The sequence below is a fragment of the Neofelis nebulosa genome, chromosome 14 (genome assembly GCF_028018385.1).
Source record: "Neofelis nebulosa isolate mNeoNeb1 chromosome 14, mNeoNeb1.pri, whole genome shotgun sequence".
In the NCBI taxonomy this organism is placed as follows: Eukaryota; Metazoa; Chordata; class Mammalia; order Carnivora; family Felidae; genus Neofelis; species Neofelis nebulosa.
In genome coordinates this window covers 3,296,476-3,324,231 of record NC_080795.1, presented here as the reverse complement: position 1 = coordinate 3,324,231, position 27,756 = coordinate 3,296,476, and the positions used below count along the sequence as shown (strand labels likewise).

General features: G+C 39.5%; 1 protein-coding gene across 5 annotated transcripts in view; it reads right to left on the bottom strand.

Annotated features, from left to right (window-relative positions):
* The window catches only part of SNTG1 (syntrophin gamma 1), a 900,934-nt gene that overhangs the window by 321,378 nt on the left and 551,800 nt on the right, over nt 1-27,756 (bottom strand). For all 5 annotated transcript variants that reach the window (XM_058699165.1, XM_058699168.1, XM_058699169.1 and 2 more), the window contains 2 exons: nt 19,083-19,136; nt 11,316-11,450 (listed from right to left, as the gene is read on the bottom strand). In XM_058699165.1, coding sequence (XP_058555148.1) covers nt 11,316-11,450; nt 19,083-19,109 — 162 coding nt within the window. In that variant the 5' untranslated portion in view covers nt 19,110-19,136. The remainder of the gene's footprint in view (nt 1-11,315; nt 11,451-19,082; nt 19,137-27,756) is intronic.

Here is a 27,756-nt window from a genome sequence, read left to right as displayed (position 1 = left end):
CATCCCCCAGCCAAAATCCCAAAGAGAACCAGTTCCTGCCAGGGAACTTGCTCGCTCCGCGCAAACACCCAACTCTGTGCTTCTGCGGAGCCAAACCTCCGGCAGCGGATCTGACTCCCTCCCGCTGCCACAGGGCCCCTCCTGAAGTGGATCACCTAAGGAGAAGCGAGCTAAGCCTGCCCCTCCCGCCCCCGTGCACCTTGCCTACCCACCCCAGCTAATACGCCAGCTCCCCAGCACCACAAGCCTGGCAGTGTGCAAGTAGACCAGACGGGCCACACCACCCCACAGTGAATCCCGCCCCTAGGAGAGGGGAAGAGAAGGCACACACCAGTCTGACTGTGGCCCCAGCGGTGGGCTGGGGGCAGACATCAGGTCGGACTGCGGCCCCGCCCACCAACTCCAGTTATACACCACAGCACGGGGGAAGTGCCCTGCGGGTCCTCACCGCTCCAGGGACTGTCCAAAATGACCAAACGGAAGAATTCCCCTCAGAAGAATCTCCAGGAAATAACAACAGCTAATGAACTGATCAAAAAGGATTTAAATAATATAACAGAAAGTGAATTTAGAATAATAGTCATAAAATTAATCGCTGGGCTTGAAAACAGTATACAGGACAGCAGAGAATCTCTTGCTACAGAGATCAAGGGACTAAGGCACAGTCACGAGGAGCTGAAAAACGCTTTAAACGAAATGCAAAACAAAATGGAAACCACGACGGCTCGGATTGAAGAGGCAGAGGAGAGAATAGGTGAACTAGAAGATAAAGTTATGGAGAAAGAGGAAGCTGAAAGAAAGAGAGATAAAAAAATCCAGGAGTATGAGGGGAAAATTAGAGAACTAAGTGATACACTAAAAAGAAATAATATACGCATAATTGGTATCCCAGAGGAGGAAGAGAGAGGGAAAGGTGCTGAAGGGGTACTTGAAGAAATTATAGCTGAGAACTTCCCTGAACTGGGGAAGGAAAAAGGCATTGAAATCCAAGAGGCACAGAGAACTCCCTTCAGACGTAACTTGAATCGATCTTCTGCACGACATATCATAGTGAAACTGGCAAAATACAAGGATAAAGAGAAAATTCTGAAAGCAGCAAGGGATAAACGTGCCCTCACATATAAAGGGAGACCTATAAGACTCGTGACTGATCTCTCCTTTGAAACTTGGCAGGCCAGAAAGGCTTGGCACGATATCTTCAGTGTGCTAAACAGAAAAAATATGCAGCCGAGAATCCTTTATCCAGCAAGTCTGTCATTTAGAATAGAAGGAGAGATAAAGGTCTTCCCAAACAAACAAAAACTGAAGGAATTTGTCACCACGAAACCAGCCCTACAAGAGATCCTAAGGGGGATCCTGTGAGACAAAGTACCAGAGACATCACTACAAGCATAAAACATACAGACATCACAATGACTCTAAACCCGTATCTTTCTATAATAACACTGAATGTAAATGGATTAAATGCGCCAACCAAAAGACATAGGGTATCAGAATGGATAAAAAAACAAGACCCATCTATTTGCTGTCTACAAGAGACCCATTTTAGATCTGAGGACACCTTTAGATTGAGAGTGAGGGGATGGAGAACTATTTATCATGCTACTGGAAGCCAAAAGAAAGCTGGAGTAGCCATACTTATATCAGACAAACTAGACTTTAAATTAAAGGCTGTAACAAGAGATGAAGAAGGGCATTATATAATAATTACAGGGTCTATCCATCAGGAAGAGCTAACAATTATAAATGTCTATGCGCCAAATACCGGAGCCCCCAGATATATAAAACAGTTACTCATAAACATAAGCAACCTTATTGATAAGAATGTGGTCATTGCAGGGGACTTTAACACACCACTTACAGAAATGGATAGATCATCTAGACACACAGTCAATAAAGAAACAAGGGCCCTGAATGATACATTGGATCAGATGGACTTGACAGATATATTTAGAACTATGCATCCCAAAGCAACAGAATATACTTTCTTCTCGAGTGCACATGGAACATTCTCCAAGATAGATCATATACTGGGTCACAAAACAGCCCTTCATAAGTTTACAAGAATTGAAATTATACCATAGCATCAGACCACAATGCTATGAAGCTTGAAATCAACCACAGGAAAAAGTCTGGAAAACCTCCAAAAGCATGGAGGTTAAAGAACACCCTACTAACGAATGAGTGGGTCAACCAGGCAATTAGAGAAGAAATTAAAAAATATATGGAAACAAACGAAAATGAAAATACAACAATCCAAACGCTTTGGGACGCAGCGAAGGCAGTCCTGAGAGGAAAATACATTGCAATCCAGGCCTATCTCAAGAAACAAGAAAAATCCCAAATACAAAATCTAACAGCAAACCTAAAGGAAATAGAAGCAGAACAGCAAAGGCAGCCTAAACCCAGCAGAAGAAGAGAAATCATAAAGATCAGAGCAGAAATAAACAATATAGAATCTAAAAAAACTGTAGAGCAGATCAACGAAACCAAGAGTTGGTTTTTTGAAAAAATAAACAAAATTGACAAACCTCTAGCCAGGCTTCTCAAAAAGAAAAGGGAGATGACCCAAATAGATAAAATCATGAATGAAAATGGAATGATTACAACCAATCCCTCAGAGATACAAACAATTATCAGGGAATACTATGAAAAATTATATGCCAACAAATTGGACAACCTGGAAGAAATGGACAAATTCCTAAACACCCACACTCTTCCAAAACTCAATCAGGAGGAAATAGGAAGCTTGAACAGACCCATAACCAGCGAAGAAATTGAATCGGTTATCAAAAATCTCCCAACAAATAAGAGTCCAGGACCAGATGGCTTCCCAGGGGAGTTCTACCAGACGTTTAAAGCAGAGATAATACCTATCCTTCTCAAGCTATTCCAAGAAATAGAAAGGGAAGGAAAACTTCCAGACTCATTCTATGAAGCCAGTATTACTTTGATTCCTAAACCAGACAGAGACCCAGTAAAAAAAGAGAACTACAGGCCAATATCCCTGATGAATATGGATGCAAAAATTCTCAATAAGATACTAGCAAATCGAATTCAACAGCATATAAAAAGAATTATTCACCATGATCAAGTGGGATTCATTCCTGGGATGCAGGGCTGGTTCAACATTCGCAAATCGATCAACGTGATACATCACATTAACAAAAAAAAAGAGAAGAACCATATGATCCTGTCAATCGATGCAGAAAAGGCCTTTGACAAAATCCAGCACCCTTTCTTAATAAAAACCCTTGAGAAAGTCGGGATAGAAGGAACATACTTAAAGATCATAAAAGCCATTTATGAAAAGCCCACAGCTAACATCATCCTCAATGGGGAAAAACTGAGAGCTTTTTCCCTGAGATCAGGAACACGACAGGGATGCCCACTCTCACCGCTGCTGTTTAATATAGTGCTGGAAGTTCTAGCATCAGCAATCAGACAACAAAAGGAAATCAAAGGCATCCAAATTGGCAAAGATGAAGTCAAGCTTTCGCTTTTTGCAGATGACATGATATTCTACATGGAAAATCCGATAGACTCCACCAAAAGTCTGCTAGAACTGATACATGAATTCAGCAAAGTTGCAGGATACAAAATCAATGTACAGAAATCAGTTGCATTCTTATACACTAACAATGAAGCAACAGAAAGACAAATAAAGAAACTGATCCCATTCACAATTGCACCAAGAAGCATAAAATACCTAGGAATAAATCTAACCAAAGATGTAAAAGATCTGTATGCTGAAAACTATAGAAAGCTTATGCAGGTAATTGAAGAAGATATAAAGAAATGGAAAGACATTCCCTGCTCATGGATTGGAAGAATAAATATTGTGAAAATGTCAATACTACCCAAAGCTATCTACACATTCAATGCAATCCCAATCAAAATTGCACCAGCATTCTTCTCGAAACTAGAACAAGCAATCCTAAAATTCATATGGAACCACAAAAGGCCCCGAATAGCCAAAGTAATTTTGAAGAAGAAGACCAAAGCAGGAGGCATCACAATCCCAGACTTTAGCCTCTACTACAAAGCTGTCATCATCAAGACAGCATGGTATTGGCATAAAAACAGACACATAGACCAATGGAATCGAATAGAAACCCCAGAACTAGACCCACAAACGTATGGCCAACTCATTTTTGACAAAGCAGGAAAGAACATCCAATGGAAAAAAGACAGTCTCTTTAACAAATGGTGCTGGGAGAACTGGACAGCAACATGCAGAAGGTTGAAACTAGACCACTTTCTCACACCATTCACAAAAATAAACTCAAAATGGATAAAGGACCTGAATGTGAGACAGGAAACCATCAAAACCTTAGAGGAGAAAGCAGGAAAAGACCTCTCTGACCTCAGCCGTAGCAATCTCTTACTCGGCACATCCCCAAAGGCAAGGGAATTAAAAGCAAAAGTGAATTACTGGGACCTTATGAAGATAAAAAGCTTCTGCACAGCAAAGGAAACAACCAACAAAACTAAAAGGCAACCAACGGAATGGGAAAAGATATTTGCAAATGACACATCGGACAAAGGGCTAGTATCCAAAAGCTATAAAGAGCTCATCAAACTCCACACCCGAAAAACAAATAACCCAGTGAAGAAATGGGCAGAAAACATGAATAGACACTTCTCTAAAGAAGACATCCGGATGGCCAACAGGCACATGAAAAGATGTTCAACGTCGCTCCTCATCAGGGAAATACAAATCAAAACCACACTCAGATACCACCTCACCCCAGTCAGAGTGGCCAAAATGAAGAAATCAGGAGACTATAGATGCTGGAGAGGATGTGGAGAGACGGGAACCCTCTTGCACTGTTGGTGGGAATGCAAATTGGTGCAGCTGCTCTGGAAAGCAGTGTGGAGGTTCCTCAGAAAATTAAAAATAGACCTACCCTATGACCCAGCAATAGCACTGCTAGGAATTTATCCAAGGGATACAGGAGTACTGATGCATAGGGGCACTTGTACCCCAATGTTTATAGCAGCACTCTCAACAATCGCCAAATTATGGAAAGAGCCTAAATGTCCATCAACTGATGAATGGATAAAGAAATTGTGGTTTATATACACAATGGAATACTACGTGGCAATGAGAAAGAATGAAATATGGCCTTTTGTAGCAACGTGGATGGAACTGGAGAGTGTGATGCTAAGTGAAATAAGCCATACAGAGAAAGACAGATACCATATGGTTTCACTCTTATGTGGATCCTGAGAAACGTAACAGAAACCCATGGGGGAGGGGAAGGGAAAAAAAAAAGAAAAGAGGTTAGAGTGGGAGAGAGCCAAAGCATAAGAGACTGTTAAAAACTGAGAACAAACTGAGGGTTGATGGGGGGTGGGAGGGAGGGCAGGGTGGGTGATGGGTATTGAGGAGGGCACCTTTTGGGATGAGCACTGGGTGTTGTATGGAAACCAATTTGACAGTAAATTTCATATATTAAAAAATAAATAAATAAATAAATAAAAAAAATAGAATCTTATTAAATTGGTTCAATTTTGAGATGGGGTGAATTTGAATGAGTGTAAATATGAATTATGACATGTTTTTGAAGTGTGTTAATTTCACATATCCACAATTACTAGAATGAAACTCAAAGAGAATATTTTAATGAATAAAAAAGAATATAATTGATTATTCATTTGACATTGTAAATATTCTTCTAAAATGTTTGAGGGTATCAGAAAATTGTTCATTAAAGTCATTATTTTAGTGCTTTTTTTTTTTTTTGCCACTACCATGTATGTAAACATTTTGTTTAAAAATAAATTGAGCCAAAATAAAAAAAAAAAAAAAAAAAAAAAAAAAGAAATCAGTAACCAAAGGAAAAGGGAAAGTTCACGAATTTGTGGAACTTAAGACATTTTCAAGCACCCGATGGGAAAAGCAGAAATCACAAGGGGAAATAGAACATACTTACAGATGAATGAAAATGAAAACACAACATAGCAAAACTTTGAGCTGCAACAAAAGCAGTGCCAGGAAGGGAAACTTTAGCTGTAAAAGTTAACATAAAAAGAGAAATCTCCAACCAACAACTTAACAACTTAACCATTTAAGAAGATTAAAAAAAAAAAAAAAACAAACAGAAGGAAGAAAATAATGATTACAACAGAGATACATAAAACAAAGAATAGAAACAAATAATACAGAAAATCAATGAAATAAGTTTGTACTTTGAAAAGGTTAACAAAATCATAAATGTTTACCTACATTGGCTAAGAAAAGAAGAATATTATAGATGAAAATAATGACTAAAATCGGAACTAAAGGTGAGGACATTACTACCAACTAATAGAAATTTTTTAAAAGATCAAAAAGGGAACTAAGAATTAACTAGATAGCTTGATGAAATAAATTCCTAAAAACACAAAACCCACTCAGCCTGAATCATGAATAGAAAAATTGAATAGATATAGTACTAATAAAGAGATTAAATCAGCAATCAAAACCCTTCCCACATAGGCTTGGACCTGGTAATTTCACTAGTCAATTCTACCAAACATTTAAAGGAGAAACAATACCAGTTCTTCTCAAACTGTTAAAAAAATTAAAGAGGAGGGAAAACACCTTAACTCCTTTTGAGGCCAGCATTACCTTGGTACCAATACCAGAAAGACTACAAGAAAAGAAAGCTACAGACCCTTATGAGCATTGATGCGAAATCCTCAACAGAATACTAGCAAACTGAATTCAGCAACATATTAAAAATATTATAGATCATGACAAAGTGGGATTTATTTTTGGAATGCAAGAATGATCCAACACGTGAAATTCAGCCATTGTAATATACCATATTCACAGAATGAAGGACACACACACAGACACAATTACATCAATTGATGCAGAAAAAAAAAATCTGACAAATTCAACACCCTTTCAACACTCAAAAAACTAAGACTAGAAGAAAACTACCTCAATAGAATAAAGGCCTATATGAAAAACCTACAGGTAAGACTGGACTCAGAGGTGAAGGACTTACAGCGTCGTCTCCAAGAGCAAGAGCAAGGCCAACGTGCCTACTTTCAGCATCTCTGTGAAATGTAGCACTAGAGGTCTTAGCCAAAGAAATGAAACAAGAAAAAGATATAAAGGATATACAAATTGGAAAGAAAATTAAAATTACCTCTGCTCACAGATGACATGATCTTCTATGCAGAAAACCTACGCTTTGCAGCTAAAGTTTCCTTTCTGGCAGTTTCCACTGCAGCTCAAAGTTTGATATGTCGTACTTTTCATTTTCACTCGTCTTTATGTATGTTGTATTTTCCTTTGTGATTTCTCCTTTTCTCATTGGGTGCTTAAAAATTTCTTAATTTCCACAAATTTGTGAACTTTCACTTTTCCTTCTATTACACACACACACACACACACACACACACACCCATTAGAACTAAAGAAAAAAATCAGCAGAGTAGCAGGATACAAAGTGAACACACACAAATCAGTTCAACAATGCAAAGAAAATTAAGAAAGCAGCTCCATTTACAATAGCATCAAAAATAATAAAATAGGTGAATTAACTCACCAAGAAGGTGACAGATATGCACTAAAAACCACAACCCATTTTACTGAAAGAAAATAAAGATGTAAATACATGAAAAGACATCCTGTGTTCATTGGTTTAGAAGGCTCAATACTGTTAAAATGTCATTATTATCCAAAGCTAGCTACTCCTTCATTGCTATGCTCATTAAAATCCCCATGTCAATTTTCATGGAAATATAAAAATCCATCCTAAAATTTATATAGACTCTCAAGGAACTCTCATGTAGCCAAAACATTCTTGTGAAAGAACAAAGCTGGATGGTACACACTTCCTGATTTCAACATTTACCACAAAGCTAAGGTAATCAAAACAGTATTGTACTCACACACAAACAGATGGATAGACCAATGCTACAGAATAGAGAGTCCAGAAATAAACCCACACATACAAGGTCAAATAACTGTTGACAAGGGTACCAAGGTGTAACAGTGTAGGAAAACTGAATAGTCACCTGCAAAAGAATGAAGTTGGGCCCTTAACCAAAATCATATGCAAAAATTAATTCAAAATAAATCAATGTACATGATGTACATGATGTACACATAAGAACTGAAACTAGGAACTCTTAGAAGAAAATGTAGGGGAAAATACTCATGACATTGGATCTGGCAATGATTGCTTAGCTATAACACCAAAAGTCCAGAGAGATAAATTGAACTTCATCAAAATCAAAAACTACGCATCAAAGGCAACAACAGAGTAAAAGGCAAGCCACAGGTGGGGAGAGAGTATTTGCAAATTACATATCTGCTAAGAGATTGAACAAAAAATTGCTACAGAATTACCATTTCATGCAGCAATTCCACTTCTGGGAATGTATCCAAAAGAATTAAAAACAGGGACTCAGATACTTGTGTTCCCATGTTCATATTAGCATTATTCACAAAGGCCAAAAGGCGAAAGCAACCCAAATATACACTGTTGGGTGGATGGATAAACAAGATCAACAAAAGACGCGATATCCATGCAACAGAATATTACACAGTCTTATAAAGGAAGGAAATTCTGACATTTGCTACAGCATGGATGAACCTTGAAGATGTTATACCGAATGAAATAAACCAGACACAAATGGCTGAATATTGTGTGATTCCACTTATATTAGTCAATACATAGAAACAGAAAGTAGTATAGAGGTTACCAGGGGCTGAAGGGAGAAGGCCTGGGAAATACTTAATGGACCCAGAGTTTTAGTATGAGATGATGAAAATTCTCGATACGGATAGTAGTGATAGGTTCATATCAATGTGAATATGCTCAGTGCCACTGAACTGTACGCTTAAAAATGGTTAAAGTGATAACTTTTATGTTATGCATAGTTTGTTTATACAGTAAAAAAAAAAAAAAAGCAATTGGCCATATAAACATGGGTCTGTTTCCGGACTCTATAATGTTCTATTGATTCATGTACCTGTACTTGTGACAATCTCACATTGCATTCATTATTGCAATCTTATAGTAAGTTCTGAAAGTGGGAAATATAAACACTCCAACTTTGCTCTCCTTATTCAAGATCGTTTGGGCTATACTGGAGTCTTTGTATTTCCATGTAAATCCTAGCAATAGCCTGTCGTGGTCTACAAAAACATTTTGGGGATTTTGATTGATAATGAGTGTTTAGGAAGATGTGACAACTTAACAATATTTAGTCGTTAACTCGCAATCAAGTTACATTTCTCCATTGGCTTGTGTATCTTCATTTCATTTATCACAGTATTGTAGTTTTCAAGGTAAAAGCTTTGTACATATTTTGCTAAATTTCTTGTCCCTTTGATGTATTGTAGATTCCATTTTTATTTTTGTGTTGCAAATTATGGAAATATGACTAACTTTGGACATCATCCTTATTTCCAGCAACCTTGATGAATTTGTATGTCATTCTATTTTTTGTAGATTTCTTAGAGTTTTCTACACACACCATCATGGCATCTAAAATAAACTTGTTTTATCTCCTTTTTCAACTGTTATGCCATTTATATCCATTTCCTGACTTACTGTACAACCAAAACAATATTGAGTAAAAATGTGGCAAGTGATGATCTGTGCCTTGCTTACAACCTCAGAGAGTTCTTCAATGTGGATGATAAAGTTAGTAAGAAGTGTTCATTAGATTATTGGCTTAAGGGAGTTCCATCTTATCTAGACTTTGCTGAAAGTGTTTCTTATAAATGACTGCCAAATTGTGTCAATTTGTTTTTGCATGTGTTGACATTATCATAGAATGTTTCCCCTTAATTCTATCAAGTTCTTCCTAACACTCTTTTCAAAAGAGAGATTAGGTTTACGTATATTAGCTATTTTGATTGCATAGCTTAAAATCAATAATATTATCTCCATGTTGATAGTCTGGATTTTACAAATGACAGCATTTTATTGTTCTAGGACTTGTGTAATATATTCATTCCAAAGACTTATAGGAGTTGTATTGCTTCACTGAAAAGAGACAGAGAAAGAGAGAGGGGAGGAGAAGGAGAGGGAATAGAGGGGGGGAGGAAGGAAGGAAAGAAGGGAGGAAGGGAGGAAGGGAGGAAGGAATTGACCATTGACTGCTATTGTTTAATTAACTAAAAGGAAGAAAGGGCACCCTGTGGGAACAATTTAATCAGCTTTGACAGCCAGACCCATGATTCAGGATGATTTAAATGGTCTGTGACAAAAGAATAGTTAACAGTCTGCAAAATGCCCATTATCTTTAGTTAGCAAAGGCCTATTGATTTAGGACCTGGTGTGACTCCCATAGGATGTTGGTGACAAGCGAGGTGGAAACTCAAGTTCAGCATTATTCGTCACCAACAAAACACTCTGAGGTAAGTCTGTTAATAAGCTACAAATTAAATCTTTGTGCTAAATAGCTATAGATGTCCAGGGAATCCAGGAAGCCAAATGTTTGTTGTTTTCTATAATTTTCTTCTGAGATCACATATGGCAACACTGTTAAAATAATGTCTTTAATGTTATTATACAATAAGTGATAAACTCTGAAAGTTGTCCTCTTTAATGGCAAAGTTGTTTTGTCAAGTATAATCTAATTTCACCTAAGGATGTCTTCCACAGCTGTACTTCAGTGTTACTAAGCAGACCAATGAGTCTTGAGTGATGATTTATGGCCCTTTCTGAGGCTGGATTAGCGGCAAGGTAATACACCAACCAGTCGGGGCATCAGAGAGACCTTGCTATGACACTTAGGCATAATTCTATCAGGGAGGTCCATGGAATCATTCATGCACTTTCCCCTGGGGAAAAGCGTTGACATGGAGTCCAGTGACTGTCACCTAAAGCCTCATGCTTCCCAGGTGCGAAGAATTGGGCTCCACGTTGGCACCACCTGCAAAGTTCAATGTGATGCATCCGTCAGGGTAGGCAATGATGTAAGGTCATGGTAGGAAAAACTGCCCTGCACTGTTCTCAGACAGTACTCTGTGTAAAAAGCTGGAATGCACCTGCTCAAGGTCAGATGATAGAAGTGTCACCGCAGCCCCATAACCACAGCCGGGAGTCCGCGAGGTGCCTTCGTGTGTAGGGATGGGCCCTAATGTGTGGCTGTGGACCCGGATTTGGTACTTGGAAAAGGACAGTGCTTACTTAATCATGTGAACAAAGCTGACACGAAAGACGACTGACTGGGCTCAGAGAGTAAAAGAAAATATATTATGAATTTTCTGTGAATAAACATTTTTGTTAACAGAACAAATTAAAAAAAAGAAAAAGAAAAAACAACAAACTTCAACAGAAGGAAGAGCTACTTACACCAGAATAGAAAGGTTCACCAGACACACATATCACATCTTGCTCCTGGATCATCAAAATATCTTTAGCTAGGTGCAGCCGGACTTTGAAAGGCTCCTGATTACCATCCTGCAGCAAACAAATCCCTGTCTTTGTCTTCAGGCAGGGAGAGAACAAAACAGAGAAAATAAATTACACTCAGTTTATAGAATATAATTTTATGGCCGATTCACAGCAAAACATGATGAATAGCATTTGAGACCTAAGGAAACTGCGCACTGATGAATCTGGAATTTGATACTTAATACAGGCGCAGGCAAGGTTAACCATTTCATGTGAGGTGACCTCAGGTAATGGAGGCTATGTCAGAAAATCCACATCAGATGAGGCCCGTGAGGAGGATAGTTTATACACCATATCTGAAAAATGATGAGTTTTGTTTAATACTTATAATCTAAGTACAACATTTTGGTAACAGATTTATTGAGATACACTTCACCTCCTATATAATTCAACCCTTTAGGATGTACAGGTCAGTGTTTTTTAGTGCATTCAAAGTCGTGCAGGCATCATTATAATCAATTTTAGAACATTTTCATCCCTCCAAAGGGAAACCTGTTCCGTCCATCGCCCCACCCCTCGCCCTAGCCCTAGGCAACCACTAGCCTACGTTCTGTCTCTCTGGTGGAATTTTAAATCTGAAACTCTACGTACTTAACATCTTTTGGAACCTCCACGATTTCATCATTCCTAGTCACCAAGCACACAGACACGCATACTTGGACACACGTACACACCCACTCACAAACACTCATGCATGCACACATACACAGCCCAGCTAAAGAAATGAGGATACAGGTGTGAAGAGAACTGTCTACATGAATGCCATTAATTAAAAGCCGCCTGACTTCAGACTCGAGATGTACGGTTCCCAGTCCACTGATTTGTTTCAGATATTTCGGGGAACTGTCAAAACAGCCCGTGAAGGTGGCGAACTTGCACTGCCTAGCTTTACGCCAGGACCTCAGTGATTGTGGAAGAAGCCCACGAAGCCCGTGTCTCCTGAAGCAGGTCAGGGTATAACACTCACCCAGATCCACAGAAATATGCTCCCTAGCAAGAGCACTGAAGGTTCCTATTCATCAGAAATACAAAAGGAAATTCCTCTGAGACAGAAAATCATCCCTGGCTGCTATTCTGCACCAAAAAGTCAACAGGAACAATGGCTACCTTGGCAATTACATTTTCATTTCATAAGTATTGAGCCATTCTTAATTTGGATAAATGGATAAGTACACAGAAATACATATTTACCTTTAGTATTTAATGAGCACAAAATCCCGGGCAATAATGCCAGGCTTTCTCTTGGAATACAAATTCACATGTGGGTCTCCAGGAGTATGTTTCTTTAAAAGAATGTTTCATAATGTAAATGAGAATATACTTAGATACCGCGGCCTCTAAAAACAATTCTTTCTGCAAACTGCTTTATTCCATGTGCTAATACATGCCATTACACCCCATATATTATTTTGTAAGGGTTATGATATCTTTTAGGGAAAAATAAGCTTCTTCCGGGACCAAGGACGGTGCGCTTTCCTCCTTTATGGGACTGGTGCACAGCAGACACTCAGTAAATAGTGTCGATTAGTCTATTCTAGAGCATAACTCAAGTGGATGTGTCTCGAGGACAAAAATATTTCAGCAAAAGCAAATTCTATTTTCCTTAATATAGAACATAATTTTCTACATTTTTCACAGAGCAAAGTCTTTCATGCTTACAATGTGATCTTGGCTGGGCACCACTCTGAGATGGCATGGGGAAGAGGAAGATATAAAATAATATCAAAGCCAAGTGAACATAATTGAGCACATTTGCTGATTTTTTAATGTACAGTACATTTGGGCCAATTTTCTCCCCGAAGTGTAATGGAATGGCTGGCAATCACAAATAATGCTGTCTCGATGTGAGAATGAAAAAAGGGGTTTTCCCTGAGAGCCCATCAATACATTATTGTTACACATCAAAGAGATATCAAAGATCATCCAGGGAAAGTTTGACGGACAAAAACACAGCCATGAGACTTCTGTCATTACGTCTGATGTGGTCAGAGCTCCATTCACTCAAATAATGTATAAAATGCTCCCTCATTATTAGATAGTTGTCTGCAAAACAAAATACAGACTTTGAGCTCAGATTTGGGTGCTGGGAAGACAGAATTAAAGAAAACAAAGAACGAAGCAGATTTTGTTAGAATGAATACACACACACACACACTAAACACACACACACACACGCACGCACGCACGCACACACGCACGCACGCACGCACCCCAATAAATAGCTGTTTGGAGAAAATAGAAAAAAGGGACTCACAAAGCTAACAACAAATTCAACTTAAAATATAGTCTCTAGGGGTAAGAGATGATACATATGTCTGATTATAAAAACTCAGCTGTGTGCATGCAATTACATTTAAAATCCCATACATACATCCATTTTGCAAATACTGCAAATTTTGCAAATAGTTTTTTTGGCCAAAAAAAAATGTTGTAAGAGTGAGTCAGACGTGAATCAGACAATGTCTCTGACCTCAGAGTATTCTTACTTACAAAAATATGCATATGTCCACAAAATGCACTGTGATATCTGATATGGGAGCAACATGGAGAGAAGAATGAAGTATTCTCGAGGGAGAGAGGTGTTAAAGACACCTTTGACTATAGAAAAATGTACAGTTTGTCTTAAAAAATAAGAAAATAATAATTAGAGGAGGCGACAGCTATTTGATTCAAGAAGGAAGAATGAGTAAAGATATGAAAGTGTGAGATTGGAGAGCCGACATGATGCCAGAAGAAGAGAGAAGCACGAACATGCATCCCCGATGCTAAGTCTGCAGCGATCCGACAGAGGCAGAGGGAGGAGAGGTGCCAGGTGTAGAGGAGGAAGGTCAAGGCCCTGGTGTGATGTCCCAGGGGGTTAAAGGTATCGGAGATGCCCCAGAGAAACCTGAACAGGGATTTATGTTTTATAAATATATTTCTTATGGCAGAGCAGGAGGCGGATAGGAACTGGGAAAGTTACAGCACGGTTTTTGTTGACAAGTATAGAGCTGGAGCAGAAAATGTTGGCGCTTGGTCTACAACCGCATCAGAAGCAGAGCTGCGACAGTGGATTAAAAACCGGGTACCCTTCTGATTCAGAGCAGCTCCGCTGGGCCGGTATCATCTCTTGTGAAATGTGGCCGTGTGGCTTTTCATTGTTTACTAGCCACTTGCATAGCGCTACTGTGTGCCCAGAAATATTATTTCATTTGATCCTCCTGACAACCCAGTGCAAGTTGTTTCATAGGCAGGAAAAGAGCAGAGCAGCAGAGGTGAGTGGAAGGCAGGATTTGAAGCCAGACTGCTGGGCTCCAGATGCGGTGCTCTTAGCTACTTGCTCTGGTTTCCCTCATGCACAGATTAGTTGAGGGATGCCTCCCCCGATCCTCCTGTATGCAATGACATGGCCATCAGTGTCTCTCACCAGGCGGTAGCAAAAGTGCTCTTGGTGACTAGAGAGTCACTAAGAATTTCCTAGGGGAATGCAAAGAAGGACATCATCTTGAAGCAGCTGTTCCTCCTGTATCAAAGCAATGACCACTGTGGGGGAGGGGGGGTTAAAGTGAGTGAGGCCATTCTGACCTGCGGATTGTCCCATCAAAGACGACCTATGGGGGACACATAGGACACTGTCTGATACTGGGAGAGGCTTGATCTAAATGGTCTCATCCCCCGTGGATTGCTTCCGATAAGAATGGGAACCAGGAGGGGCACCTGGGTGGCTCAGTCGGTTGAGTATCTGACTTCAGCTCAGGTCATGAATTCATGGTTTGTGAGTTCGAGCCCTGCATCGGGCTCTGCGCTGACAGCTTGGAGCCTGGAGCCCACTTTGGATTCTGTGTTTCCCTCGCTCTCTGCCCCTCCCCCCTCATTCTCTCTCTCTCTCTCTCTCTCTCTCTCTCTCTCTGTCAAAAATAAGTAAACATTTAAAAAAAATTAAACAAACAAACAATAAAGAACGGGAACCAGGACCGTGAGAGCGACTGCTCTAGCCATACAACCTAAGAGACTCCAGCCACAGTCTTTACGTCTATGCACCCAGACAGCTGAAAAATAAAAAATCACCTAGAGAATTATTGGCTGCACATTTTAGTATAAACTGAAGAACTGCATTCATCTCCTGTTTGTTTATTAACATCACCATCATTGGTCTTCAAACTGTGTGGACAGTGTAGGGAAGAAATGTAGGTGCTCTATATAGACATGTACAGTATATTACATAAATTGTAAAACATACAGAAAACTTGAAATGTTCAAGGGATGATTCATAAAAAAATGAATTAAATTCAAATGTTGTTTTCCTGTGCCTGATGTGGGTGATCCAATACTGCAGAGGGATTGTACAAAATCCACTTTGTTCGCTTAGAGGAATATTAAAAGGCCATGCCTCTTAATTATTTAACAGGCAATACTTTTTTAAAAATCTAGTCATTGACTTGCTTTCTGTAAATCAATGAAATGTGTTTATGAATTTACATGGATTTACTCTATTTTAAACTTATGAAGAATTTATCTTGAGCTTCATCTTCCTACCTTGGAACTTTAAAAAACGGACTATAATTTCTTTGACACTTAAAAGTTAAGGCCTCTGTAATTGGGGTTCTAGACATTGAAAGAACACAACATGTCATTTTCATGAAACTTTAAAATCTATGTTCCTTTTATCTTGAAATATAAAATTTGTGGGGCGCCCAGGTGGCTCAGTCAGTTGAGTGGCCGACTCTTGATTTCGACTCGGGTCAGGACCTCCCGAGAGATTGAGCCCCGCGTTGAGCTCTGTGCTGTCAGCATAGAACCTGTCTGGGATTCTCTCTCTCTCTGTCTCTCAATACATACATACATACATACATACATACATACATACATACATAAATGTTTAAAAAATAAAAATATAAAATGTGCAATATCAGACATAAAAAAAATACAAACCACAAGGAACTGGGCAGAGACTATGTCATGCCTTGCACATAGTTTTGCAAGTGTCCTTGGTACTTCCATATTTTGGTTGTCAAATATAACTTAATTTGTTCTGTACACTTATAGCTTTAAGCGATGTGTAATTGCTTATACTCTACCATATTATAGCAACATGGCAGGAAAGGCCATTGGATGCAATCTGCCTCCAACTGCACTTGTCCTGCTTTCTAGGATTACTTCCATTCATGGCCTTCTCCATGGCTAAATTCTTCCATTTGTCAACGACTAGTACAAGAGTCACTTTGCCTTGAGGCTTTCCGAGACTACTCCATCCGAAGACAGGTGCTTCCTTTTCTGAACTCAGGGTTTTCTTTGAATAAATACATTCGCCTAACAATGAACCAGAATCGTGTCATCACGTAGTGACTTCGGTAACATTCTGTTCTGTATCACAGTATTTAACTTCATCATATATTTTGTTATCATGAGAAGATCTTAATAATAAATTATTACTGTTTTTATAATTAAGGAATATTAATTTATAGAGCTAGTACAGTATTTCATCGACAGTAGGATTTCTTTCAGGATGTGCTGATTGAATCACAGTCACAAATTCTATTCTATTACTTGAGGGACTAAATTAAGTTCTATATGTAAATAAGTTATTGAATTATTAAATATATGTTATAAAAATATGTATTTTCATGGTCAACACCGAGATGTGGATCGTATTTTTAGGGATATCGATGTGGAAATGAAATCTGAGGAACACTTAGACTAAAGATAGCATATTGGCTTCCTGACCACATCATTATTTTGATGACACTTTTAAAAATAGAAAATCAGTAATTATGCCTGCCCATAACATGTGACTTTTCCTATAAATTGTGGATTTATTCTCTATCTTCACTTTTGCATTTTATAGACTGTTTCTTTTTAAGAGGAGAACCTTCTTAATAAATCGACCTTTCTTTTACAAAGGATCTGTGTTAGAAAATTAAGATATCCTGAATGGAACTTATCTGGACATAGTTCTGTTTCTTTTCAAAGAAGAGACTTCCCTGTATGTACATGGTTATAATCTAGCTAGATCTGTCTGATGGACATGAGAGTCAGATTTTCATCTTTAATAGCTTACTAACAGTCAAGAGAAAACAAGTTTTATTTAATATCCCTTTGACTATGTTCTAATTTCCAGCAACATCATTTAGAAAAAGGCTCCAACGTAGACTCAGGAATTCCAAGCTCTACGTTATACTTTTGCTTTTATCTAATTAATTAAATGGCACTCAGAATTTCATAAAACCTCTCAAAATGAGAGTGTTAAACTAAATTGTCTTTATGGTTCCTGTCCATTTGAATGTTCTAAGACTGTAAATTTCAGGTAAACTCAGTGACTTTGGTTCATCGGCTGGGGGATTTGATCATGTTTAGAGGATCCCATAGTTCTGTATTCCCGCGAATACAATTATCATTGTAAAATAAATCTCTGACCCTTAAATGGAACCTTGATCTAAATGGTCTCATCCCCCGTGGATTGCTTCCAAACCAATGAATCAAATAATTTTGTTTAAAAACAAACAAACAAAAAAAAAGGTCTGAGAAGTCCATCTTAGCTCAGCCTCTGAGATCCAAGGTAAACCATGTGTTCAAACAGTACTTGGCCACATCCTGTCTCTCCCACATGAATCTCATATGGTTTTTTCTTTCATTTTTATCTCATTCACACAAATATTTCAATGAGTGCTCTACTGCCCAAAACATAAGAACAAAACTGTGATGGAAATGGTAGACTTATTATATCCAAAATCAAGAGTATGATACTGTGTATTTAACAGGCACAGATTTAAACTCATGCTTCTAAACCTAAGTTTCTAAAGCATTAATTGTTTTTTTTTTTTTTTAAAGCGTGAACTGATAGGTACTGGGTTAAAAGGATGAATAAATTATACACTCTGACGTTATAATTTTTAGTGTCTCATGAAGAGAGGTTTGTAAATAAATAACTATAATGTAATCTGAAATGTACTAGCATAAAGAAAATCCTTTGGAAAGTAAAGAGCTTAAGTATTAAACATATAAAAGCAATTTATTCATTTTCTTACTTATGTTCTAAACTTTGAACCAACTGTGACAAATAGTTTTTCAAAGAAGATATTTTTGCAAGAAACTTAACAAGTGACATCTCACGGTGTTTTTTCCTAAAATAGAACAGTTACATCCCCTGGGGCCTAACTCCATGCACCATTGACCACACACTTGAATGGCCTTTAATACCCTTGAAAGAGCAATGTGTCACTTTAACTCACACCGAACTGGTTCTCTACAGAGAATCTGAATTGCCATGTACTAATACTCAAATAATATTGAAATACTTAAATAATATTGGAATCATAAAATCATAGAATTTTAGTGCTGAAAGGGACTTCAGATGTCTTCTAATTTATAACCATTTATGTGAAAAGAATTCCTTCCAATACTCCTACTACCTGAAATCATGCAGCGAGCACAGAGTTTATGGAGAAGGGCAATTTAATCAAATCAAATATGTTCCAGTCTTCTTAAGGAAGAGTGAAAGTCCGGGTCCTCCCCAGGCACTCTTTGGCTTTTTAGTCTTGGAGAAACAGATCAGACCCTGGACATGCAATGAACCCGTCACCCATCCCTGTGCGAAAAGCAACGCTCCACTCACATCAAGGAGGGCCCAGCGTGTCCCCTTTACAACCTGTTTTCCTTATTCAAAAAGCAGAAAGCCGTTTAACATACCTCTTCACAGGCAGTCCTGAAATCCATGTGCCACGGCACCGCAAAGGATGTCGTCTGAAAAGACAGAGAAATGGTAAGCCATCAAGCACCGCATCGAGTGTTAAGCATGGAGACTGCTAATAAAGTGTAAGCAATTATGGAGCAGATCCTATGGGCCAACTGTGTTTACAGCCACCTGTAAGGGACAAGAATTCCCCGGGTGCAATGAAGACAGAGGAAGGAAGCGAAAAATAAAGTGTTAGCCCCTCCCTATGCTGTGAAGTACAGACATACTGCCAGGGTTTGGTCTGACCCACTCCACCAAGCATTCAGACAGGATCTATGATAGGATCAATCTCCTCTCTGCGGTGTTCGCTCATTCCCAGAGTTCATTTTGAAACCTGAGTTTGCAACTGGGAAAGAAACTTCAAAGGAGTAATTAAAAGTTGCCTTTCATTCGGTTATCTCTTGAAAAAAGGTTGACTAATCTTTCTCTTTTTAATTAAACAGCTACATGCATGAATAATCCTCTCTGGAACTTACAATTTCATTCACAAACAGTATGATGTAAGGAAACAAGCTGTTTATCAGAGTGAATAATATTAAGATAAATCGATGTATGAAATATCTGGCACAGTTTCTTTTTGTGGTTATTATAATACCTAAATTGTGAGCACAGATTTAAGTATAAATGCATATGTGGGGTTTTTTTTTAAACGATTTTAGGGAATTTTATTTTAGTTATGTGGTCAACTTAATAAAACTGAGGGCCGTCATAGAAAACTGATGCCCCGACACAACGAAAAAATTGCAGCAACAAAATACAATAGAGCTTAGGTAAATGAGACTTCAAAGTAAAGTGCATGGTGAATTCCGCATTAGAAGACTGGGCTCCTCAAAATTATTCCTCCTCTGAATCCCTGAAACATTAACCTGTTTTTTCCCTCTTTGTCATTTTCTGTTGTACTAGATGATAAACACTTGATCAGGTAAGTGTGGGTGAACCAGAGCAAGAAGTTCACTGATGCTCTCGCTGGATGATTCCTACTGCCTCTGAAAGAAAAGAGGCTGACCATTTTCAACAGTTAACTGAACAGGCGGCATAGTGTACTGAGTATTTTCCCTCAGTACGTTTGGCGGGTTGTGGGCCTGGATCCACTTTATTGGCACGCATCAACAAGCTGATGACAAGAAGGCTAGGTAACAACAAGTCATTTGCAAAGGAAAGGCAATTGGATAATAAAAATTACAATTTGATGATATAAGTTACTAAATGTTTCGATCTCCGTGAGAAATTGGTTGTTAGCCTTAACGATTATTTTTCAACATTGCTCTTAAAAACTGTGCTTGAAGAAACTATAAATATCTTTTTATCTCCAACACTGACAGAAAGTTATTCCTTTACCATAAAAGTAGAATTTCAATATTATTGATTATATAAAAACCCGGTATCTCCAAGACCAATTTCTGCTACTAAAAAGCTACTCGAGAAATAGATGAGCTATTTAGCCATGTGTCTAAATGTAATCTCATAGTTAGTTTCATATGCTGAATATTACAGTTCATATAAGACATCATTATTAATAATACGGCGCACTGTGCCTACATTGCTACACTGTGCCTACATCGCTTTTAACATTTTCCTTCTTTTTACTGAAACTTCTATCATCTTTTATCAAAGTTAACTTAGGTCGTAATATCAGATGTTTCTTCCAGAAAAAACTATGAGATTGAAAACAACTTAATTAGTAGGTAACAATAAATATCATAGCTATAATAAAACTGTTTTCAGTGACCATAAATTTAAAAATTGGAGTAAAATCTGTTCAGTTCTTTCGTCTCAAATATTTTGAGCCTTTTTTTCTATAAACTTTTATGTCAGAACAGCTTTACATTTACATAAATATTGTGAAAATGGCAAGGTGAGTCGCATACACCCCACGCTCTTTTTTCCCTATTATTAACATCTTGCATTAGTATGAACATTTGTTAAAATTGACGGATCAATACTGTTATATTATTATTAAGTCCATACTTGATTCCAATTTTCTTGTTGTGGTTGTTTTGTTTTGTTTTCTTTTGTTTTGTTTTGTTTTTCTCATGTTCCTTTTCTGTGCCAGGATTTCCTGGAGGACACTGCATTATATTTCTTCACCACGTCTCAGGCTCCTCTTGGCTGTGACTGTTTCTCAGACCTTGTTTTTTTTTTTTTTTTTTTTAAATGACTTTGGCAGTTTTGAGGAGTACTAGTCAGTGATTTGTAGAGTGTACTTCCATTGGGATTATTCTGATGTTTTTCTCATGATTATACTAGAGCTAAGAGATCTGGGGAGGATGCCACAGAGATAAGTGCCATTTCACCGCCATATGACAGGTTCACACTGTCAACAGGACTTCTCACTGGGGAGGCTGACCTTGACCTCCCGGCTGGGAGAGTGTCAGGTTTCCCCACCGGTAAGTTACTCTTTTTCCCCCTCTCTCCACACTTTACTCTTTGGCTGGAAGTCACTGTAAGCAGCTTCTACTTAAGAAGTGGAGAGGTAAGTTTTCCTTCCTTGAGGGTGAAGTGTCTACATGAATTATATGAAATTACTCTGGATAAAAGATATGCCTCTTCCTCCCCTATTTATTTATTTCCAGCAAGGAAGTACACGTGCACATGATAACCCATGTTGTAAGGGTACACCATAGTAATATTTATCCAGGCAAAATTAGACTAAACCTCCAGCTGTTCCTCCAAGTGAAAGCAAACATATAACTCTACCTGATCCCTTTAGCTTCTTCCCATTCATATAAAACCAACCTATGATGTCAGAAATAAATTATATTTAGTTGGGGGCAGCCTTCATCAAATAACAAATATATCAGTAATAAAGTATCTGACTTAGTAACAAATAGAAATAGGTTTGAAAAATGCAACACCACAGCAAAAGAATATCTTTTAGATGAACACTATCATTTGGGTGAAAGTGATACTGATAACTTGTAGTTCTCTACAGATACAATAAAAGATGTCAAGGCTGTAAATAACTCTAAGCTACCATATGCAAATACTTGTGGAAGGTTGAATGACTGACCCAGATTCTCTATCTTTCCTGGCATCCCCTTCCATGCCATATATTTATCATGGAGAGTGTGGCTTGTCCGTACATTGACTCTGGACTTGACCATGTGACTTGCTCCTGCCAATAGTGAAGTGACCATATATTGGTTTCTTTAATGGCCTCACATGTTCCCACCTGCTCTCTTGTCTTTCTTGCATGAGAAAAGCCTTCTCAAGAAGCCGCCCTCCACTTAGCCCGGCCCCGCAATGACATACATAAAGGAAAACTTTCCTAAATGGCCCACAGAACATAGGGTGAAGCAGAGACACCCTCACGCCCTACCTAAATAGACTTACTCACAGCCAACCTGCAGACTCTGGAATAAAAAAGGCTTGGTATTTGTAAGAGTTAACTTTATGTGTCAAATTGACTACGGTATAGTCCTCAGTTAGTCAACCAAAATCTGATCTAGGTTATGCCATGAAAAACTTTGTACATGTGGATAATATCTATAATCGACTTACTTTAATTATAGGAAATTATCCTCATGATATGCATCAGCCTTATCCAATAAGTCAGAGGGCCTTAAAAGCAAACGCTGAGGATTCTCTGAACAAAGAAATCGGCCTGAAGACGGCACTATCAACTTCTGCCTGAGAGTTTCAGCCTGCCAGGCTGCTGTAAAGGTTTCAGACTTGCCAGCCCCCAAGTCATGTCGCCAATTCCTTAAAATCTCTCTCTTCACATGTGTGTGTATGTGTGTGTGTGTGTGTGTGTGTGTCTCCATATGCATACGTAAATATTTATATTTATGTATATGTGTATATGCTGTGTACATACATACATAGGGGTTCTGTTTGTCTGGAGAATCCTAACTGACAGATTCTGGAACCAAGAGTGGTTCTAGAGGAATAGGACCTTTAAGGAGAAGTTGTGTGAATTGGTACTGGGGTTTCCAGAATTGTTCTCTCACCTGATTAGATTTAAAGGCACCAGTGACTCTATTTCCAGTATGAAAGACAACACTAATACAGCTACAGAAATATATAAAGTATCATCACTGGATACTCCTATGCAAAATGATTTCTTTTTTTAATTTCTACAGACAGAATTCTGAGGAATGTGTGTTGAGATAGATATTAAGGATGTAGGATGGGGGGCGCCTGGGTGACTCAGTCGGTGAAGCATCTGGCTCTTGATTTCGGCTCAGGTCACGATCTCACAGTTCATGAGTTCCAACCCTGCATCGGGCTCTGTGCTGACAACACGGAGCCTACTTGGGAGTCTCTCTCTCCCTCCCTCTCTGCCCCTGCCTGCTCGCACTCTGTCTATATCAAAAATAAATAAACACACACACACACACACACACACACACACACACACATAAGGAATATGGGACAATGGTGGAAGGCACATAAAGTTGAATTAGGCCAAATTTACTGACATGGCCCCACGAAACAGAGATTCTGGATTTAATGGTTTACCTTGTGGGATTAGCAGGGCTCTACCAGTTCGTTTGGCAGATTGGCTAAAACATGGACTGGAAGATGGCCCACAACAGTAGAGTTGGAAATGTGGTTGAATGTAGAGGAAGGGATTCAAAGGTTTAGGGGGATTGGGGTGCCAGAGTGGGCAACCTGCTCACCCACACCTCTTACCATGACTGTGAGACAGGAATTGGCTGTAGGAAACCAACACTGCCGAAGAGTTCTGTGGTCCCCTCTGTAGGTTAGCAGCTACAGTGAAAAGTGCTGCTGCTGAACTGGAGCCTTAAGTGCAGGGGACTAATTGGATCCTGGGGTGGCAGGGGCCACGTGGCAACACTTACGTGCCAAAGGTAAAGTGGGTATGGTTACCAGAATGGGCATCAGAGCCTTCTAAGCAGCGATCAGAATAGCCTGACTCTCGGAAACCTATCACCTCGGCAAGCTGATTACGTGTTCCTAAAGTTGAAATAGATGGGAGGCCTATTTATTTTTTAACTGGAATTTAAAAAGCAGAATTTTAGGTCCAGTGCACAATCTATCCTGATTCACCAAAACAGTCATGGACCTTCAATCAATTCCCAGACTTGAACCACTTTATAGGCCCAGAACCCCAGTGAAGGAGGGGAGGCCAGATACCTTTGAAAAAGGGGCCTGGTTAACCTTTTTCACAGCTTTCCTCAAAAGGACACACGTCTTTTACCAGGATAACTGTTCATTGAAGAATGGGAAATAATCAGACTTTTCAAGGACTACTGGACACCAACTCTTAACTGATGTGACACTTAATTCCAGGAGATCCCAAACCAAAACAGTTTCTTCAGTTAGTGTGGGGAGCTTATGAAGGTTAGGTGGTAAGTGGAATTATAGCTCAGGCCCATCTCACAGTGAGTTCTGGGACTCCTGAACCCATCCCGTGGTTACTGCCAGAGCCTCAGAATACACAATTTTTTTTTAATTTTTTTAAATGTTTTTTTTATTTATTTTTGAGACAGAGAGAGGCAGAGCATGAGCAGGGGAGGGGCAGAGAGAGAGGGAGACACAGAATCAGAAGCAGGCTCCAGGCTCTGAGCTGTCAGCCCAGAGCCTGACGCGGGGCTCGAACTCACAGACTGTGAGATCGTGACCTGAGCCGAAGCCGGACGCTCAACCGACTGAGCCACCCAGGTGCCCCAGAATACACAATTTAAGTAGACCTACTTAGCAACTGGTAGAATACCTACATTGTTTCTTATTCTGGGGAGTGAGGGCTATGATGATAGAACAGGCCAAGTGGAAGCCTCTGGAACTGTCTCTGCCAAGACAAATAGGAAAACATTACTGCATTTCTGCAAGGATTACAGATATTAATGCTACCATCAAGAAGTCCAAGAATATTTAGAGGTAGTGATTCTCGGTACATTCCCACTCAATTCACCTATTTGGTAGTCCAGAAAAATAGATGGTCTTGAAAATGACAGTGGAATGTCAGAAGTTTAACCAGGTGATGACTCCAACTGAGCTGTGGTACCAGGTATGGTTCTATTCTTGAGCAAATTAACACAACCTCTGGTACCTGCTCTGCAGCTAATGATCTGGCAGATGCTTTTCTCCTCAATACTTGTCCATAAGCTCACCAGAAGGAGTCTGCTTACCAGAAATATAGCTTCACTGTCCTACCTCAGGGTATATCAACCTCCAGCAATGTTATAATTTAGACTACAAAGATCTTGACCACCTCTCCTTTCCAGAAGACATCACACTGGTCCTTTGCTTTGATGACATTAGGCTAATTTGACCTCGTGAGCAGATCAGCACCTACTGTAGACTTATGGGTAAGATATATGTGTCAGATGGTGGGACATAAATCCACCAAAAATTTGTGGACGATCTATCTCGGTGAAACTTATAGAGGTCCGGTGGTATGGGTGATGTTGAGCTATCCCTTCTAAGGCACAGGGTAAGTTGGTGTATACGGCCCCTCCTCCAGCCAAATAAGAGGCAGAATGCCTAACGGGACTCTTTGAATCTTGCAGGCAGCAGTCATCATCTAAGTAAGCTACTCCTGCCAATTTACTGAGTGACCTGAGAAGCTGCTAATTTCAAGTGAGTCCAAGGAAAAGAAAAGGCTCTGAAACATGTCAGGCCGCTGTGTGAGCTTCTCTAAACTTAGGCCATACGATCCAGCACATCCAAGGTGCCTGGAGTGTCAGTGGCAGATAAGGATGGTGTTTGCAGTCTTTGGCAGGTTCCTATAGGTGAATTTCAGCCCGGGCTCTAAGTATATATATACGTGTGTGTGTGTGTGTGTGTGTGTGTGTGTGTGTGTGTGTGTATAGGCTCTCTCTCTATACATATAGCTGGATCTGAGCAGTCTCTGAAGGCACAAGTAAGCTGCATGGAGAAGCAGTTCAAATTCCAATGGCCCCCCCACTCCTGGCCCCACATGACTTCTCTCTCCCAGCCTGTATCTATGGCCTTATGTGGAGGTCTTCACAATCAGATGACGAAGGAAGGGAAAAGTCAGGCCTGGGTTACAGATATTCTGCACATTGTATAGGCATCACCTAAAATTGGATGGCTTTAGCACTAAAGGCTCTTTCTACAACACTCCTGAAGTGCAATGGCAAAGAGAAATCTTTCCAGTTGTCAGAACTTTAAGCAGTGCACCCGTTTGTTCATTTTACTTGGGAGGACAAATGGACACAGTTATGAGCATAGACGGATTCATGGACTATGGCCGATAGTTTGGATGGATAGTCAGGGAGTTAGAAAAAACATGACTGGACAAATTAGTGACAAGGAAGTCTGGAGAAGATTTTCCAGTCTCTGAAGTGGAAAAAAACCCATAAAGATGGTTGTATCCCATGTGAATGCTCACTAAAGGGTGAAGTAAGCGAAGGAAGATTTTAATAACCAAGTGAATAGGATGGTCCTTTCTGTGAATACCAGTCAGCCTTTTCCCCCATCCACTTCTGCACTCACTGCCCAATGGACAGATGAGCAAAGTGGCATCTGTAGCAGAGATAGAGGATATTCATGGGTCAGCGACATGGATATCCACTCACCAAGGTCAACCTGGCTACAGTCACTGCTCAATACCTAATCTTCCAACAACAGAGATCAACGCTCAGTCTGATGTAGCACCATTCCCTGTGATGATTAGCCAGTTACCTGATGACAAGTTGATTACATTGGACTGCTTCCATATTAGAAAGGCAAACGTTTTGTTCTTATTGGAGTAAACACTTTGGATACAGACTTGCCTTTCCTGCCTGTGATCTTTTTTTAAGTTTATTTTGTTTGTTCTTTATTTTTAAGTTTATTTATTTATTTTGAGAGACAGTGGGTAGGGGAGGGAAACAGAGAGAGGGAGAGAGAGAATTCGAAGCAGGCTCCTCGCTGTCAGCACACAACTCAGTGTGGGGCTTGAAACCACAAACTGTGAGATCATGACCTGAGCTGAAACCAAGAGTCAGACACTTCACTGACTGAGCCGCCAAGGTGTCCCTAAGTTTATTTATTTTAAAAGAGAGCAAGCACCAGTAGAAAAGGGGCAGGAAAGAGGGAGACAGAATCCAGAGCAGGCTCCGGGCTCTGAGTTGTCAGCAAGGAGCCTGAACAGGGCTCAAACTCACGATCTGTAAGATCATGACCTGAGCTGAAGTCAGATGCTTAACCAACTGAGCCACCCAAGTGCCCCTCCCGTATGCAATCCTTTTACCAAAACTACCTTCCATGGGCTTACATTGTCTTGGTATTCCATACAGCACTGATTCTGATCAAGATACTCACTTAACAGTGACTGAATTAGGGGATAGATCCAAGCTCATGGAATTTACTGTTCCGACCATGTGCCTCACCATCTTGAAACAGCAAGCTTTATGGAACAGTGTAATGGACTTTTGAAGACTCAATTACAGTGTCAGCTGGCAATATCTTGCAAGACTGGGGTAAGTCTCTCCAGAAGGCTGTATATATAGCTCTGAACTGGCCTCAACTATATGGTGTTCTTTCTCCCAGAGCAAGGCTGGATGGGTCCAAGATTCAAAACAGGAAATGGAAGAGGTACCACCCACTATTACCCTGAGTGTCCCATTAGCAAAATTTTTACTTCTCATTCCTAAGAACTTAGGCTCTTCTGGTTTAGAGGTGTTTGTTTCAAAGGGAGAAATACTTCTGGCAGGA